This window comes from Sesamum indicum, linkage group LG2, assembly GCF_026168435.1.
Source record: "Sesamum indicum cultivar Baizhima isolate 11 linkage group LG2, ASM2616843v1, whole genome shotgun sequence".
Lineage (NCBI taxonomy): Eukaryota > Viridiplantae > Streptophyta > Magnoliopsida > Lamiales > Pedaliaceae > Sesamum > Sesamum indicum.
In genome coordinates this window covers 263,331-281,992 of record NC_142658.1, presented here as the reverse complement: position 1 = coordinate 281,992, position 18,662 = coordinate 263,331, and the positions used below count along the sequence as shown (strand labels likewise).

Genomic DNA, 18,662 nt, shown 5'->3' with positions numbered 1-18,662 from the left:
TCCAAAATAAAATGTATAATATTGATTAATAATTATAATATATGGTCAATTTAGATTATAAAATTGATCAAATATTAAATATAAAAAATTCAAATAAAAAAAAAAATCACTAGCTCGCGAGCTGGTGAACAACCTCCGGCTCGACTCATCTACCACCCCTATTTGAAGGCGTATTCGTATGGTATGATAAATGAGAAAAAAAATCTCCTATAAAAAAATAATTAGCATATCACCCATTTTGTATTTTAAAAAATACTTTGCTTTAATTTTCAAAACACCAAGATTTTTTTCCATATTATATGAAGATAAATTGCAGTTTACCCTAATTTAAAAGGAATTTCTTACTAACATCTCTTGCAGCAGTTTTACAATATTTCAATGTCTTTCCTTTAGTTGGAAATTGAGAAACTTTAACACTGTCAAAAGGCATAGAATACTTTGAGTTTGGGTGCACACACACATGAGAAACAAAGATTAGCCGTTTGCAGAGCAGCCAAATTTCTATAACTAGGAAAACGGAAACGGTGATGCATAAAAATTTTCTTATACAGTTGGGTGCACCATGTCTGTCAATCTTGATTTACATGATGATGATGATATGTGATGTATCTCTATCAATTTTACATGTCAAAACTATATCGCGGATAAGCCACAGCATCGTTGGTATGCCTCCGTCTACTCAATGTCTTTGATGGCATCCTGCAGTAAGTATAAACACCACCAATCGCAATTCTCACACCACATGCTATACAAACCCCGATGGACGGGATGGTGAAAGAAGGAGAAGAACAATTGCAACAGCAGCTAGATTACCTTAGCTAGCCGTGTCACGTAAGTTGCAGCCAGCACCGTTGCTAACAGCCCTAGTCCCAGTGTCCATAGCTGACCGTTCCCTCCACTTAACCCTATCTCAGATTCTTCTTGCTGTCGAGAATCAAGGACAAGCAAAACCAACCCCATTAGCTTACGTGATGAAAGCTCATCATTAATGGAGTACCAGCACCATCAATTTCAGCATCTTTACAGTTGCAGTTTCTTTGCAAGGTATAAGAAAAAGGTTTGCGCATCAACTCACATCTTACTGTCGTTTGCTAAGGACAAAAGAGGTGAGTAAATGAACGAGTTACACCATAAGTAAAGTGCTGGAAACCTTCATTCAAATGCATATTCAGCCTTTATCCAAAGACTTAACACTTGATCCACCATGAATTAAATCAAAAGTTTCATTAGGATTTATCTTTATCTTTATCTTTACTTTTCTGCCTAAAACTCAGTACTTTCTGCTGAGAAAAAGGAACAGACTTCCCCAGATTCTTGAGGTTTTTTTGGTAGAATATCACATTTTAAGATTGAAGGACATCCAGAATTAGATTAGAAGAGAGGTTGTTATTACTTGTGCTCATTAAGCATGAAGCTAGAAGAAGGAAAAACCACTGTTCTGGAGATAAACAAGTAAAACTCACAATTATTGCCCGCCCAAATGCTCCAGCACTCACATATGCCCATGTTCCTGGAAGCATACCCAACCAACTGCAAAAACAACATTCAGCAACCTACATCAGGCAATATATTAAACATCTAATAGCTATCATTCTAATACTACATAGGTCATCTAGCAACAGTATATATATCATGGAATTCATCTAATATATCAACCCATAATTTCATGTAGCACCTTCTACTTGAATGAATTCGAAGGTTCAAGGTCATCAAGAAAATTTCTCAGTGGTTTTAGCAGCAATAACATAAGTGTATATCACATTATTCTATTAAGTAAAAGATAGAAACAACCAGCAAATTTAGCGTATGCATACACACACCAATATATATATATATATAAAAGAATGGTCTTTATGAGGTTAGCTGTCATAAGAACTTCTATAAATAGCACGCATTATTTGCCGCGGTAAAGCATATCATTGGAACAAGTAAAATGAAAATTCTTCCACATCTAACACAGAGATCAATTGTTTGACTGGTGTTAAAGAAAATAAATATGAGAAAGCAAAGGATGAAGCCCACCTTCCTAATACATAAGGAACAAACTTGACAGATGTAAGTCCATATAGATAATTTCCCAGAGAAAAGGGAAGCAATGGACTTAAACGAAGAAGAGTAACAACCCGGAAACCATTTTCCCCAATAGCTTTGTCTATTGCAAGAAATTTCTTGTTTCCTTCGACTAGCTTAAGAATTCGCTCACGAGCAAAATATCTGGCAATTAGAAATGCGACACTAGCTGCCACCTGAAAAGGAAGAAACACAACTTCATTACTCACTTTGTATTATCCCCTTCCAGTCCGTTCACATAGACCCAAGACTTACTGTGCCACTAATAGAGACAATGATAGTCCCAGTGACCGAGCCAAACAGAAGACCAGCAGACATAGTCAATGGGATGGCTGGTATTGCAAGTATCTACAGAACAAATAACACCTTGCATCAGTACATGATGGATTTTTTGGCCACTGAACCGCAACTTGAAACGTCTCAAAACTCCAACCAGCAATAAAGGAACTTTATAGCACATAATCAACTAGATTTTTCTAAGAATGTTACAACTACAGACAAATGAAGGCTTTTAAATGACATTCCATTCATTTCTACTCCAGACCCTTCGAGAATGCTGTTGCCGATAATTGCAATTCACCACATGCTCCATCTATATCATTTTCTAATTTGCATTGGATACTAGTGGAATACATTTAGAATACTATAGTACTCACTTAGTCCTCAATTCAACTTATAAGCATTCAATGAGAGAACTTGAATGGCAAAGGATGGATAACAGTTGAGCCAACAAAAAATGCTTGAGGTGAGACTTAAAATTCTTACTTCCAATCCAGCATAAACTGCAACAAAAAGAGCATATCCAGCTGGCCCATAGCCTGAAAATGAACAAATAAGAGAAATCTGAGACAGAAACTTGTTGCTTCTTGCATTAAAAAAGATGACATGGTGAAGAAGCTTGTAAAAGAAATCCGGAGGGGCAAACCAAAATATGATATGCAACGAAGAGATATATCCTTAGAAATGGGTACCTACAGAAAAGCAAATAGTTTTTATTACTCGATTTATTTAGACACTTCAACTCCATCAGCAGACAGCCTCCTATGGAAAATTAAACAATTGGAAGAGGGATGGATTTCATTGTCACAATCTTAAACAAGGTACCAAAAGACACAACAGCAGAAACCATAAAGCCCCCCTTATACACACACCCCTCAAGGGGAAGGAAGAAAATCATGATAAAGAAATCGAATATCTTGATTCATTGCACAGAGGGTGATTTGAAAGTTCACGCTCTAATTTCACTAATGACTACAAAAAAGGTTTCTCATTCCAAGATCCAAACCATAATGCTGAGCTAAAGTTCATCTCAGTGGGAGCAAGTAATTTCAATCACATCAAATTTCAACTAATGATTGAAATGAGCGGCAATATTGATCAACCATTCGCCACTAGAAACTGGTCGGTATACATTATTGAAATCTTCAGAGCTATGTCTATTCACTAGCATAATTTCCAAACTGAGGGCATATGAGCAGGAAACCCAATAACTAATGGATAAGACGTCACTGTTTATAACAAATTGTTTCAGTCTTCTTCACTGCAATAAGCATTTCAGCTAAAATTGTTCTGCCCAAGACAGATATCCAGCAAAAGGGTCAGAAAAGATCAAATCTTGAAGCTCATATTGAAGACAGCAGACATAATTCAACTGAAATATTCATCTAAAACCATCAAAACGGCACGCAAAGTTCGAAAGGAATCACCTTCAATGAAGCCAGAAAACTGGGTTAAAAAAGCATTGATCTGATCCTTGTATATATATCCAACAGTCCCAAATCCACCAACAACACCTACAAGCAGAAGCCCTGCCAAGATTGTGCCTTTAATTGCTGCGTCATCTCCGCCATCACCCTCAGTCGCATTCCCATCCTTATTTTCGTCATTTTCACCTCTTGGGTTGAAATTCAAGATTCTCCTGAGGCTTTGGGGCGCATTGTTTGGGGCCTTTGTAAGGGTCTGCTGCTGTTGTTTCTTAGTTTGTCGCAGTGAAGAGCATGGCTTCAAGAAATGGAAGCGCTTAGGCTTGAACCCAAATAAAGACAAGTGAAAGTTTGGGCTTTGTCGGAGAGTGATGGAGGGAGAGGAGGTCGTGGAGGAGGAGAGGCCGCGGCACGGCGGTGTTGGTGGTGCTGTCCTGAAAGGAATGGTGGGCATTTTATTTGAAGTGGTGGACTGAACGGTGAAGAGGGATAAAGATCGTTGCTTCCTCTTTTTGCTTTTTTTTTTTTCTTCTCTTTTCTTTTAGCTTCCTTTTCTACCTTCCTCCTCCTACTGCTTTATATTTTTTTCTGATTGGATACTGATTATTTCTGTTGGCTGTTTGAAGGTTTCTTGAGGAGGGGATGCTTCTTTCTGTAAGCTCCTACGCTGCAGAATGAGAATCTACTTGTGGTATGTTCTGATTCTGGATGCGAAAATTGCAGTGCTGTGAATTTCATTATTTATTTTTTATCATTGAACTTTTCTAATTTAGTTAAATATTTTGATGTTTTCCTCTTTTTTTTTTTATTATTTTCTTTTTTTTGTGAAGGGAGTAGGGGATGGATTAGATTTTGAGAGAAGTGAATCGTGTGATGAGCAATTGAGTAGAGTATCATGGGACATTCAGGATACTTGGAATTGTGTTCCATAATGCTGCACGTGTAGCTTTCTCCCTTTTTCATTTTACTTTCTTTCCGAGTTGGAAATTGGAAATGTTTAAACAGGAATTTGGCTAAAATAAAAGGAATAAGACCATTTGTAGCCACTGTTTATCCTGTGAAGCTCTGAAAATTGACTTAGAGGTGAAAGACTTTACCAGAATCTACTCTAGTCACTTGGAATAGAGGACTGAGTACCGAGTAACAATTGATAACCATGGATAAAGATGGGGCTGTTATTAAGAACTAGCTTGAGCATATACATATAGATTCAGTGTGACTGAAAGGGTAAATCTGGTAGATAATAGATGAAAGATCTAAACCACGACACAGAATCCAGCTTGCACAAGTCCATTTAAAGTCTCATCGACATGATTCGAGAATAGGAATGTAAAATTACAAGGACAACGATATTCTTGAAAATGCTTGAGTTTTCTTTCCTGGTGCAGATAAATGACATGAGCCAAATCTGCACCAGGTTTTATTCAATCATTAGCTTCCTGCTGCATTGTATACAAGATAACTGGGTGTATAGGCATCATGTATAAGAGATAAAAACTAGAACGAACACTAGAAGATGATAATATTATGTTAGTAACATCCAATATAAACACACTTTGAGTTTATCAAAGACTAAATCAGTCTACATGTCAAAATCATTTTGTATGTGATTTGCTGTTGTCTTCAGGAAGTTCCAATGAGCAAGAAGTTGCCCTCTCTATATTTCTTTTGGATGCCATCAAGACTAGTTTTGCATTCTTTACTGAAGATGCAAGTTTATGCATTTGATCACTGAGAGCAGCTTGAACAACTTTCGGTGAGAGCAAATCTGGTCTTTCTAGGACATTCAATGTAGAGGTTGCAACAAAGTTTATCTGTTAAGAAGCAGATAGAGAACATATCAGTGGGAAGCTTCTCTAGCAAAGAACCCAGGGTTTTTGTAGCAAGAAAGTTTCATGCATCAGAAAGAGAACCCAACTATTATCTTGACTTGTACTATGGAAAGCTAATGCACAGAGTATGTGGGTAATGCCAAGGTTTTATTATGATATTTCAATATTAAGTCGCAAAATTCAGACATAAATTGGCTTTATTAAGTTCAAGGAAGACAAGCTCTCTCTCTCTCACCAGTTTAAAACTAGACCTCATAGGTAGGAAATTCAGTATTGAACCATCTACGCCAAGTACAAGCATTAAGGTTACCCCTCCTGGAACATAGAGCAGCATGTTCATCTTATTGACGTTTGAAGAGAAAACACAGATGTAAGCTAATAGTTACACATTAAACCCATTTGGTTTCAATCTCCCACTTCAATTCATTAGAGAGTCCTTCACCTGCTGGTGCCAAGCTAGATCTCAAAACAAAGACATCAATTTGACCAAACTGATCTAAATGAAAACTGAGATTCCTACATTTGCCACACTTCTTAAAGTTTCAAACTTAGTTACAGAATTTTCTTTAACATTGTGTTTGGATGGATGGATTTAAAGGTAGGGATTTCGAATATAACAAATCCTTTGGATTTATTTGGAAAATTCCACATTAGAAAGGATTCGCCCATTTTCTCAAATCCTTCTCCCAAGTCCAATTCATTCCATCCAAATATAACCTGAGAGAAATGCAAACTTATACTACAGTGACCGCACATATATTCTCTTTGTATAAGTTTTAACAGCTCCAATAAATTTTTTGGATGGCTATGTAATAGAAGTACAAAAAGAGTGAATCAGGATTTTCCATTTTGTTTCTAACCAATATCCAGATTAAGCGAACGGGCAGAAAACCGATAAGTCAGAGTAGAGAATCTTGAAGAAATTACAATATAAAAAGAAGAAAATTCATCCATCTTGAAGAATGAGAACTATTTATTTGCAGATCCCAATTGTAATTTTCAATTAAAATCATAATAACATTAAATTGAAAAATTTACCAAGCGACAACTGTATAATTTAGTTAAATAGACAGGAAATTCGTTACCGATTCTGATGCCTTCTCAACCACTGCTTTTGCTAGGGGCACAATGCAGAACCTTCAAATGAAAAGGGAAAAGGAAACGCAAGAAACAGCGACTTGATCAGAAATGAGTATAGATGGAATACTTCATCAAACTAGAAAATAAAGTGGGTGTCAAGTAATTTAGAGCTGGTTATCGCTTCACCAAGCAAAAGAGATAGTAGAATCGAGAAAAACAAGTAGAGAAAATATACATTCCACGGCCACCAGATAAGGCTTCTTGGGATGGCTCTTTCCATTCGTCCAACCTGCAATTTGATAAGTTAATTGATGAATAAGAGCCATAAGCTTGCACATAGACACAGAGAAACTTACACCCAGCCGTAGCGACGGTCGAATAAGAGGCGCTTGGGAGACGGAGTGGTGGTGGTGGTGGTGGCGGAGGAGGTCATGCTTGCTGGCTCTCCGCTGTCGCCCCAAGAAGATGATGAATTTGCAAATCGCAGGTTCAGGGAAAACGGCTTTTTCCGTCCTTATTTAAGTTGAATTAAAATCGTGTGTTGCAGAGCAAGAAAATTAATAAAGCGCAAAAACATAAAAATGACATCAACAGTATGCAGCTTCCCGCCTCGCTTCACATATCTGACATAACATTCACCCATTTTCATTCCCACAATAACTACAAACTCTCTTCGCCGATTCTCCCTTCTCTCTTCTGCTCAGTAAACATGAACTCCGCTCGCGGTTACAGAGAATCTACACCTTCGAATCTATCAAATTCAGGTCATTAATTTCTTTGTTGTTGATATTCTAAGTATCGTTTTATTTATATTTTGGTTGATTTGTCTCATTGTTGACTTTTATATTCTATACAACTATCGATTCCGATCTTCTTCCAATGCTAAAGCAGCTTTCTATTTGGATTTCAGTGTCCTGATAGACTAAATTAGCTTAAGTTTTTGAAATGTGACAGATGAAATTGCTCTCCATCATGCTTCCTTTTAAAAAATGTGGTTTGATTGTTATCGAGACAGAGAGAAATCTTTGTGCGAGCTTGACTTAGCATAATATGTACACTTCTTTTGGTTTGATGCTGTCTTGCTAGTGTCTGGGATTAGAAGTAGGGTCCATGTTTACACTTATCTTATGTAGCTTCAGGATGATGCTTAGTCTCCAGTACTCGGCTGAATATGTTTTCTAGGTGCAGATTGTCATTATCGTAATGAGTACCTTTTGGTTTTGTGACTTGAAACCAACTGTTACGGACGAAGTTCTATTTCATTAATAGTATATAATTTTTGAAGGATCAAATGAAAATTGCTAAAAAAAGGACTTTTTTTTCTTTTTATCTTGGTTGCTATTGGTTTCATTTCTGAAAATCCATACATATATGCTTATGTCTGTAAATGTATGAATGTTAATGATTGAACAGGCCCCGATTTTAATCTTGGTGTAGGTTGCAATGGGGTTTGTATAATGAGTACCACTTGGAAAGATGAACAACATCCATCCTTCATCAACTTCATCTCCTCCTTCCTTGATGCAAATTCTTACAGATTAAATTTCATGCCAATAGCTCCAGTATTTAACCTCCCTAGCTTGTATACAACTTAAAGTGTGCTCCCTACTTGGCTTTTGAATTACTTCATGTGCAGGATTTCATATTTAACTGTGGAGGTTTGTCTGTAGCTTTCATATTTGTGACTAATTGGGGCTCCGAGGACACTGCATCTATCTTCAGCAAGTAAAATGCTACACAATTTTACTAATATAGGTTCAATCTTCTAGATGTTTCAGCTTTGTTATGAATATTCATGTTCTTGGTACAGAATTCAGAAGTTGAGGGGACAATTCGCACACTTCTATGTGGTTGTTACCCTCCCAACCAAGGAGCAGAATGACTCTTTCATACGCTCTTATTTCAAGTTAGTCTTTTCCTAACTGATTGAAGTGTTATTCTTCCTAGTATCTTGCTTTTTGGACGAGATGCTTGCTTGACATGTGGCTTGTTTAAGATATGGTATGGAGCTTGGTAGACCAACCTTTATTCCTGTACAAGACTTGGAGATGGGCTTTGAGAAGATTGTAAAGGTCTCACATGCTCGTGGAGGTAGTTTGAATCTTACATCTGGCTGTGCGAAGTCTGTAGAATGCATATTTATCCCAGGCATTTATTGCAGTTTGTAAGCGGCAGGATGGTATAGCAAAATTGAGAGATGAGGTATTGCCAGAACCATTTTCTTACTGTTGTAAGTAATTCATTTTCTTTGCAATATACACCTAATAAATGTTAAGCATTTAGAGGGAAAAGTCTGTGCAATCAATGGACATCTACGTCAAAGTTGTCACATCCATTCCCGGGATTGATAACCATGACGCAAATGCGGTAATCAATATACTTTGTTTTATGTAATTTTCAATTCATTTTTCACGTCTAACCAATTCTTTTTACCCCTGGTTGTTGATATTGTGGATGTGAATGAGAAGTTTCTCCCTTCTAAAGATCACTATCAGCCCTTGCTTAAATACATTAAGGTTCCTCTCTTGCAGCTCAATCAAGCCATTGGTTCCATTGAAGCAATAGCGAAAGCATCAAAGGAATACATTTTGGAGAACACTGATCTTTCAACTGAGAAGGCTGAAACTATTACAAGGTTCTTCAGAGACCCAAAGTATTACCTTGGTCCCAAAATAAGATGAATATGGATTTTTAGCTTAATTGCATTCTGCAACTGTCTAAAACTTTTGACAACAAAATTTAAGCTGTTTAGTGCACATTGCTGTTGGTTAGACAAATTAACCATGGTGACTTCCGTTGTCTCCAGAAAGCAAGAAATGATAAATTCTGTAATTTTTCAAGGAACCTGTGGAAACCTCATGATTGTAATTTTTGCAGCACTCCCATCTTTGGAACTTCTATCCTCCTGATTGTGCATGCCATTGTTGTTCTTTGAGCTTTATGGAACAGAGTATTATGCTGTGCTCTATCTACAGACCTCTATCTAATCTCGTTTAGATAATGTGGTTTTAGCATCTTGAGGTAGAATACAATTAGTGCTGGCATTGGTTTTAGGAAAGGGATTAAATGCAAGGATGAGAAAGCACACCTGAAAGTATATCACTAACCACTTCGAATTCTGTAGTGTTTAAATCAAAGATTGTACAGTATTAATCTGTGTCTAGTAAACTGGGATTCTCACTGGGCTTTTGTTTGTTAAAGATGTGAAGATGTGGTGATACAGTCTGTGCATCAACCAATCCTCTCAGCTCTAATTGCAGCAGGCGCATTGGTCTGCTTTTCCAGTTACATGTCATCCACAATCAGGCTCGACAGCCGTTTCCTATAATAAAGGAATGGTCTAAAGCATCTAGGAAAGATAATTCAGCTTAAGCTGAACAGTACTGCAATTATCAACTATGCCAAGCACACAGCCAATATGCTGCACCGTTCCTTTAAAACACTCTATTATACCCTCCAACTAAACAGAGAACACAGAGTAGGGTTTTAAAAATTCAACATAGGGAGGGAAAAGGAATCAGACCCATCTGGTTATAATAACTAGGTAAATCATCTAAGCTGCAAAATCGCATGGGAATTAATGTGGGCTTGGACTGAGGAGAAAGATGCATCAGTCAAGCACAAACTATCTTATACCTTTGAGCTCAAGCTTAGCAGTAAGAAATTATGATGGAGCACCAAGATATGATGCAAGACGTAATATGTCACTGAATACTCCACCAGCAGTCACCTCAGCACCAGCACCCGGACCACGGACAATTAGTGGCTGCTTCTCGTACCTCTGAGTTGAGAACGCTATTATATTATCAGATCCAGAAAGTTGGGCAAATGGATGCTCCTTTTTGTATCTTCGCAGTTCTACTGTTCCTTTCTTGTTGACAACATCCACTACCCCGACGTATCTCAAGACCTTCAGAAATTTCAAGCTCATAAGTTCGTGAATATATACATGAAGAATGTTCCATTCTGATTTTCCATTTCTTTCAATTTTTTTTACTTATTTGTTCTTTTCAGATTCCAGACACGGGATAAGGCTTTGAAGTGCTTACTTCTCCAGTAGCTTCAGCCTCCTGTCTTTGTTTTGCCAAGTCTTGATCATACTGTGGGAGCTTCTCCATAAACTCTTCTGCTGAGGCGCTATCCTGGATAAAACATCATAAAATCACATCAGACATGAAATGGTGGTTCTGCTGAGCAGCCCCATATCACTTAACTTCTGCTCTCACCTTCAATGGTTCTGGCACTAGACTCTGAACAGGAATATCTGCCAATTCTAGCTTCAATCCAGACTCTCTAGCAAGGATTATCACCTGTACCACGCAAACGACTTCGTCAATGCAAAAGTATCTCACTTGAAACACATTAAGAGAAAAGGCATTCATGCAGCGATGTGATGTGGGCACTTTCAGAGTAATAAAGGCAAGTTATTGCAGGGTGTTCCTTTCTGACAGAATCTCAAAGCAAAGATGCAGGTACGCTTGTGTTGCTTCTGCAAAGTTGTTTATGCTGTTTGAAGGCTTTTTCCAGTAACTGACAACACAAAACTAAACACAATAGTCATCACAACAAAGCACAACACAGAATTAGCTTATACCTTCCTAGCCACATCAGTTCCAGATAAATCATCTCTGGGATCTGGTTCAGTGTAACCTGCCACTTTTGCCTCCTTCACCACATCACTAAAAGTTCTTGCACCCACGAAGTTATTAAATATATAACTTAAGGTCCCACTGCACGAGCACAGTATCATGAAGTCAGTGGATAGAAACTAGTGATTTCAGAAGCATAATTTATTCCTGCTAGTACACTTAAAAATATAACTGACATTAAATTACCTTAAAGAAAAGAAAAACCTATGTCAGCAACAATGCTGTGACAAAAATACGAACCTAAAAATGCCTTCAATTCGCAATATTTTATCCCCAGTTTCAAGGAGACCTTGCAGAGTGCTAATGATTGGTAAACCAGCTCCAACAGTTCCTTCATAAAAGTAATGTGTATAGGACTGTCGCTGAAGAGTTCTCAACTTCAAATACTACATTAAGGAATTAAAACATAAAAGAGCAACTTTGTTACAAAAATTATCAATTATTAAAAGAAAATAGAATTCTTGGCAAAACAGGCTCCTTAAAGGACATAACTAAATATGACAGAGAGACGGAGGAAATTCACAGGAAATAATATGGAAAGTATGCAAGATGTGCTATTGGTTATCACCTGTTCAAGTGGTCCTGAATTGGCTTTCTTATTTGGGGTGATCACATGGATGCCTCGACGCAACCAGTCGTGGTAGTGGCTTGCGACATGAGAGTCTGCAGTGCAATCTACTATGGCTGTATTTGGGATGAAATGATTTCCATGCACATGTTGAACAAACTTCTGCATGTCCGCCTTTTCCCCTTGTTCCTTCTGGAGATCTCTCCATATCGACAAGTCAATTCCCCTAGAATAATCAAAATGGGAGTTCTTAATGTTGCCAAATAAAAAATATAGCATGTCTAAACCAAATAGCCAAAGCGGTAAAATGCTGATTAGCTGGATGAAGCATATATTTCTTTAAACTCACAAAACTTACGTATCACTCAAGAGCATAGCCTTTGATCCAGTAATACCCATCACACGCAGATCAATGTTAAACTTTTCCTTGAGGACTGCTGCCTGCATAGTTGATTGAAACGTACAACAATTTCTATGGTAATGCATGCAAAATCTATCATCTTCATCATTTGCAATAATAACCTCAAAATAAGAAGTCAAGGAAACAGAATTTATGACAAAACTCAGGCACTGAAAAAATCAATTAATCAACAAGAATAAAGTACACCCCACTTGAAGACTGTGATCAACTAGACCAATAAGAGGACTAAATTTAGCGCTATGAGAATTCCAGAAAGAAAAGGGTTTAAGCTAAAACTTATGACAGTATGGATCCAAACCACAGAAAGTTAGTTTAGAATATTATGTATGCCAACTTGTCACCAAACAGGGCTCTGACCTCACATAAATTTGTAGGATGATCTTGTCTTACACAGATTGTTACAACATTAAACTTCAGCTTCTTCTCTGCTGGATTTGTAATTGTCAACCAAAGAAGAGTAAATGTTGAAGGAACAATTTGCAGTCTATGTGATTGAAGACAACAATTAGCATCTTCTTAACATTAATATCATATTCTTTTACAAACACGGACTCCAACCTAGTGGAGTCAAACTCATGGTGCAAGGTGATAATTTTATGTGATTCTTTTCTGGAAATGGAAATTCTTGTAAAAAGAACCTGATTAAGAGGCCAGCTATCAGCCATCCCCTGGCATCTTTATTCATAATATTTTTAAGAGAGCAGTAATTCATGAGAAAGAGCTAAATCTTACTCCATTAATCTGCAGCAGCTTTTCTTCCCTATGTACAAAAGTGAATTATATTATAAACTTTGCACTGTTTGTAACAAGTTATGTAGCTTTATCACATCTCAAATGTATTTGCCCCCTTCAGTTTAATACTTCTACTAAATTGGAAAGTACAGCCAGCAAGGTCTTAGGGGACAATGTACAGACTGATTCAAATACGAACAGTGTAACAATAAAGATGCCAATGCCAAAAGATTAAATGAGAATGATTGTTGTTCAAACCTGGTCCCTGAGCTGATCCAGCAAGGTGCCACCAATTAATCCAGGTCCAATAATACCCATTGCTATTGTAGTTCTTGATAGATAAAATCTTGAGTGCACAGCTCGTAATGCCTTTATGCAATCTTCACGCTTGACAACTACAGTGACATTATACTCAGAGCAGCCTTGAGCTATGGCACGTATATTGATATTAGCCTGTGGAAGGACATGGCTAAGGATCTCAGTCTGATTTATGCATCAGATGCTTACTGGTTACTGAAGCAGGTAAAACAGAGTATTTTTTTCACTTCCTCGTTGCCAGGTAATAAGAAAAGGTGACAAATTACTTAAACCACATAGTTGAAGATGTAAAGTTAGTAGACCTGAGACATTTAAGAGCTACTTCTTTGCAGGAGCATTTTTGAACTACAAGTGATTAGATGGAATACACTAGAAAATTATCATGATAAGCAAGTTTCCCAACCTTCGCAAGTGCATCGAAAAGTGTAGCACTAACTCCGGGGGTACTTGCCATTTTCTGGCCAACCGCAGCCAAAATGCTACAATTTGGAATAACTGCAATCTGCAACAGATCAAGATAATCACGAAAGTAAACGTAAATCTCTTCATAATAGACATTACAAATGCAGATTATCTTATGCAGAACAACAAACACCAGTGAAGAGGATGATTTAAGAAATTGATGCTATGTACTATAAAGAGAAGAATCCATCTTGCAGTTTAACTGTGATAAGATACTTCAATTTCATTGATCTGGTTGCTTAAAGACAAAGCAGCATCAAGATTTCTTTGAAACCCCTAAACGTACAACTGATTGAACCGGAAACACTAGGTGCAGGAATCAAACGTCACAGCATAATCTGTCATGACGGATATAGCTCAATGTTTGAAAAGACAAAGATGAGGTCAACAATTGAACTAAGTTCTTGTAAGGCATAGGGAAATTACACTCAAGGAGTACGCAACTTTGTGGAGTACTATGTGTAGGTATGACCTCCAAAGAAATAATGGATGAGCAACTAAGACTATCAAATACTTGCATACATGATATACCAGAGATGCAACATAAATTTAAATAATGGTTCACTAAACTTACTGAAAAATAAACTACCTGAGAAAGACGACCAGCATCCAAGGCCTGACGAAATCTAGACTCTAATGCAGCAGATACTGCTTTTACTTCTTTTTCGGGCACAGCAAAACACACAGAATGCTCACTACTAGCCTGCGTTTTAGTAAATAAATGAGGCCCTGTAAGAAATGTTACATCATTCAGTGTAAAGTGAAGATATAAAATGTACCTGAGATATCATGATTACATTAGCTCCAACATCCCTCACAGCACCAAAAATGGCGCTAGCTGTTCCAGGAACACCTGCCATTCCAGTTCTGCAAAGAATATTTGCAAGTAAAAGCTCAGTCACAGTAGAGAAGAAAAATAAAAGATTGATTTAATGTTCCATATTTATCATCAATCTATGAATACAAGCCCACCCTTCAACATTGACAAGGGCCAAATTATCAATTGTAGCAAATCCTTTGACAGGAGACTCAACTCGGTCGCCATCTTCATTCTCAAAACCATCAGGTCGGCAGATCATTGTCCCAGGTGCAGAGAGATTGAATATATTTCTTATAACAATTGGAATGTCATACTTCATGACAGGAATAATTGTTCGAGGATGTAAAACATTAGCCCCAAAGTATGACTGCGCAGATACAAGTGATTGGTTAATGATGATTGGTAGAATGTCGAAACCTAAGACTAATTAACAGAAAATGGTATTGGTAAAGTATTACCATTTCCCATGCCTCCTGATAGGACAATTTCTTCAATATCACAGCCTCGCTAACTGCCAAGACAATAAGATATGCACGTATTCTTAAAATGACACATCAACACTTTTTTAATGCTAGTGCACTATTGCCAGCAGAGAGAGGAGAGAAAAGGGACAAATGTTGCAATATCTTAAGCTACAGCATATGAATGAGTCAAACAGACCTTTTCTAGGGTCCGCACTGTACACACCATCCACGTCAGTCCAAATTGTAACTTGACATGCTTTGAATAAAGCACCCATAATTGCAGCAGAAAAGTCACTCCCATCTCTCTTCAAAGTTGTGGGAATATTCTGAGGTGTGCTGGCAATAAAACCAGTGGCCACAATTATGTCCGATGAGTTTTCGGAGTACCACTTCTTAAGTCTTCGGCTTGACTCCACATAGTCTGGATCAACTTGATTTGTACTTGTTGGATTTACAACAAGTACTTCTCTGGTGTCCATGCAAGTACATCCTAGCCCACTCTATGAGAGCCAAGAGAAAAATATTACGAAAAAGTATATGGATACACAGAACCAGGAAAGTAAAATTCATGAAAAGAAGCATTAATGACAAGAAGCACCTTCCTGACAACAGCAGAGAGCAATTGGGCAGACCACAACTCGCCATGTCCTACCACAAAGTCAGAAAATGACTCTGTCGCATGACCAGCTGCAATACATCAAGAATTTGGTCACTGCTATTGAAGTTAGTCAACAAAGTATAGGAACATGGTAATTCAAATTCATGAGTGGAAGTATGCATATGATGTATATAAATAGGTTAAATCAATATGTTTTAGTGGACAGGTATCCATGTACTTAAGCATGGATAAAGCGGGAAAATGCAATTCAAATATTAGGCAAAGATAATCTCAGTAAGAGAAAACCATTACTAAAAGAAGAATGAATTATCACCCAGCATGCAGGAAGATAAAAGTAGAGGGTTGATGTCATCACATTGCGAGGTTTACTGACAGATTGCGGAGACTACATAGGAAAAACTAAGGATTGGTTGATTGAGAGATGTTCCATTTTTCTTCACTTGCTTTAACACATGCAGGTCAACATCCAACAAACTTACACTAATAGGACACAGATAACTGAAACGTTGAATTGTTATTTTTCTTCTATTGGCAAGAGATGCTACTTCCATTACAATGTCAACACTCAGAGCCATAATCACACCACAAACCTGAACTACTAGGAGGATGAAAACTAAAACTTTGACTTGTTCATTTACTAATATGGGCAAGAGTAAATACTTTGGTTACGGAAAATCAATGTCAATAGGTGAGTAGTGTTATTTTTGTATAGAAGTAGCAAGTTCTGAGTTACCCACTCAGACACATACCAATATATATTGCACGTAACATTGCCTTGAGATTATTAATGTCCTGATGCAGTCGAGCTAAGAAATTAGCCAAATCATCTCCTTCAAGTAGATCTGTTGCTGTTGACTTGTGCTTTTCTAAAACAGCATCCAGTGAAATTATGTAAGAATCATCCCGGGCCTCTGCCTTGTGTATGAGATCATACATCATATCCGTCACCTTTGACATTGCAGACACGACAACCAACTTTCTTTCTGACTCATCCTTAACAACAATGTTTGCAACATTTCTAATTCTTTCAGAAGTTCCGACACAGGTACCACCAAACTTATGAATGGACCAAGTGTCACCCTTTGGAAGTTGAACTTCTTGCACAGCTTCATCCAGCAAAACATCTAAATGTTTTTGTCATCCAACAGGAAACTGTTATTATGACGAGATACACCTCTGATGAGTTTTAGTTAAACATGTATAAGTAAAAAGGCCAAGAACCTGCAGTAGTAACAGAAGCAAGCAGATTAAAATTCAGCGACTCCCTTCCTTGGAACGGCAAACTGCTACGTGGTCTGTAATAAGAACAGCAAGTAAGCTTCAGCTGTTGGTCAAAATTGCAAAAATGGACCGTAAAAGAAAGAAGACATAATCCATTACAAAAATCATTTTCATTTTATATTATATCTATGAGGAAAGCTGACATATTATTTCCTCACTTGCCTAACAATGCCATTTCCCTATAAAAACTATGGACATTAATAGAAGTGTTTTGAAACCCAGCATCTCTTCCGACTCTTTTCTTATCAGTGGGAAGCAAGCACCTAAAAATATGTGAAGGCAATATACAATGCAGCCATATAGATTGGTCATAAATTCAATCAGAATTAGGGGAAAACAAAAAGCTGAACAAAATTGTTGTCAGTCTTTTGGATTAAGCCAACTCAAGTTATAGTAATTGCATGCATAACAGACTGATATTAATGCAGAATAAGGCCTGACACATAGTGATACATATTAGTTTGAAAATTATAACTGCAGTTGTTCGACTTGAGGGTTTTTTTTTTTTTTTTTTGTAAAAAAATAATAATAATAATCAGTTAGAGGTTAGCCAGACAACTAAATCCAAACAAACAAGTTGAATCTTTAGTACCTCTACGGAAAAGAAAAAGAAAGAAAAAAAGACGGGGGGGGGGGGGGGGGGCAGCCAGATAAGGAAAGTTGAATCTTAACGCACGCACTTTGCAGGTCCACCAGAAAGAAAATAGAGAAAGAAGAAGAAAATTGAGTTACCTGAAAATGGGATGGCGTTGGAGGAAAGAGAAAGGGTGGATCTTGGTGAAAATTTTGTTGGATTTAGAAGAAAGATTGGGTAAAGAATAGGAGGGAGAGAGAGAAGAGGGGAAGAATGCCATTGGTACTGGTGTTGGTGTTGGTGTTGCTGTTGGTGTTGCAGGCGGCTGAATATTAGTGATTGATTTGGATGAGTGTTGAGTGATATATATCTGGTGATGAATTGATTAGAGCATTTGAGGGGGAAACAACAAGAAGAAGTAGTAGTAGCAATTTGAAAACAAAAAATCCGTAATTAGCAGCAGTCACTGCACTGTTGTGTTCCTGTTGCACTACTGGGAATTCCCACTTGGAATGCTTACCACTCCAACTCGTTTTATGAATTGAGTGTTTAGGGATCTCTCTCTCTCTCTCTCTCAAACCAAATCTAAATGTCCTTTATAGATTTTTTTCATTTCAATGAGATTAAATCGTACATTTATTTATTTTAATAATAAGCAAAATAGATTGTGAATCATTTCCATAGGGGAGGGGGAGGGGGAGAGGGTGGGGGTGGGGGCGGCCACCCAAAACAAATTGCAAGAAAATAAAAGAATCATCATTACTAAGTTTGAAGCACATTTTTAAAATGGAGGAGAAAAACAAGTCTGATCCTTTGTTGCACCCTAATGGCCATTTCTTAGGTCTCCCTCATCCCTACTCCTACTCCCTACTCACCCCATCTTGTCCTTTCTGCACCCCAGTGACGTAGACTTGTGGAGATACAAGTGGGCCCCCCCCCCCCCCAATACCATTGGCTCCACCCCCTTTATCTTTCATTCTCTTCATATTTTATATAAAATTTAACATAATTATAAATATTCATTCATTTTTTAATATTAATTTTTATTTAAGAAGATATTTATAATTAT

General features: G+C 37.4%; 4 protein-coding genes across 6 annotated transcripts; 1 reads left to right on the top strand and 3 right to left on the bottom strand.

The window, feature by feature from the left end:
- Nucleotides 1–525: 525 nt before the first annotated feature.
- On the bottom strand, nucleotides 526–4,506 carry LOC105174924 (SNARE associated Golgi protein family). Its single transcript, XM_011097183.3, has 7 exons — nucleotides 3,777–4,506; nucleotides 2,836–2,888; nucleotides 2,326–2,418; nucleotides 2,023–2,246; nucleotides 1,464–1,530; nucleotides 814–924; nucleotides 526–699 (listed from the first exon to the last, which is right to left on the bottom strand). Exons 1-7 carry the CDS (start codon nucleotides 4,225–4,227, stop codon nucleotides 676–678), a joined length of 1,023 nt encoding a protein of 340 aa, XP_011095485.1. The 5' UTR covers nucleotides 4,228–4,506; the 3' UTR covers nucleotides 526–675.
- Nucleotides 4,507–5,255: 749 nt separating this feature from the next.
- Nucleotides 5,256–7,174, bottom strand: LOC105174904 (uncharacterized). Its single transcript, XM_011097161.3, has 4 exons — nucleotides 7,042–7,174; nucleotides 6,921–6,974; nucleotides 6,691–6,742; nucleotides 5,256–5,587 (listed from the first exon to the last, which is right to left on the bottom strand). Exons 1-4 carry the CDS (start codon nucleotides 7,116–7,118, stop codon nucleotides 5,369–5,371), a joined length of 402 nt encoding a protein of 133 aa, XP_011095463.1. The 5' UTR covers nucleotides 7,119–7,174; the 3' UTR covers nucleotides 5,256–5,368.
- Nucleotides 7,175–7,280: 106 nt separating this feature from the next.
- On the top strand, nucleotides 7,281–9,583 carry LOC105174913 (DNA ligase-like protein). Of its 3 annotated transcripts, none has more exons than XM_011097171.3 (8): nucleotides 7,281–7,449; nucleotides 8,123–8,247; nucleotides 8,322–8,410; nucleotides 8,496–8,591; nucleotides 8,682–8,776; nucleotides 8,847–8,887; nucleotides 8,969–9,052; nucleotides 9,217–9,583. In XM_011097171.3, the coding sequence occupies exons 1-8, from the start codon at nucleotides 7,281–7,283 to the stop codon at nucleotides 9,364–9,366; spliced, it is 849 nt and encodes a 282-aa protein (XP_011095473.2). In that variant the 3' UTR covers nucleotides 9,367–9,583. The 3 variants fall into 3 exon arrangements, with proteins under 3 accessions (XP_011095473.2, XP_088733133.1, XP_020547476.1); XM_088877007.1 differs by having other exon boundaries at nucleotides 8,962–9,052; nucleotides 9,217–9,254; XM_020691817.2 differs by lacking the exon at nucleotides 8,969–9,052.
- A 452-nt stretch (nucleotides 9,584–10,035) lies between these two features.
- LOC105174896 (bifunctional aspartokinase/homoserine dehydrogenase 1, chloroplastic) lies at nucleotides 10,036–18,207 on the bottom strand. The gene is made up of 18 exons (XM_011097147.3): nucleotides 17,752–18,207; nucleotides 16,960–17,033; nucleotides 16,488–16,862; nucleotides 15,718–15,806; nucleotides 15,316–15,619; nucleotides 15,114–15,166; nucleotides 14,808–15,022; nucleotides 14,615–14,702; nucleotides 14,425–14,538; nucleotides 13,777–13,875; nucleotides 13,314–13,508; nucleotides 12,261–12,343; nucleotides 11,903–12,128; nucleotides 11,575–11,720; nucleotides 11,280–11,415; nucleotides 10,912–10,995; nucleotides 10,735–10,827; nucleotides 10,036–10,595 (listed from the first exon to the last, which is right to left on the bottom strand). The coding sequence occupies exons 1-18, from the start codon at nucleotides 17,871–17,873 to the stop codon at nucleotides 10,350–10,352; spliced, it is 2,742 nt and encodes a 913-aa protein (XP_011095449.1). The 5' UTR covers nucleotides 17,874–18,207; the 3' UTR covers nucleotides 10,036–10,349.
- Between the last annotated feature and the right edge of the window lie 455 nt (nucleotides 18,208–18,662).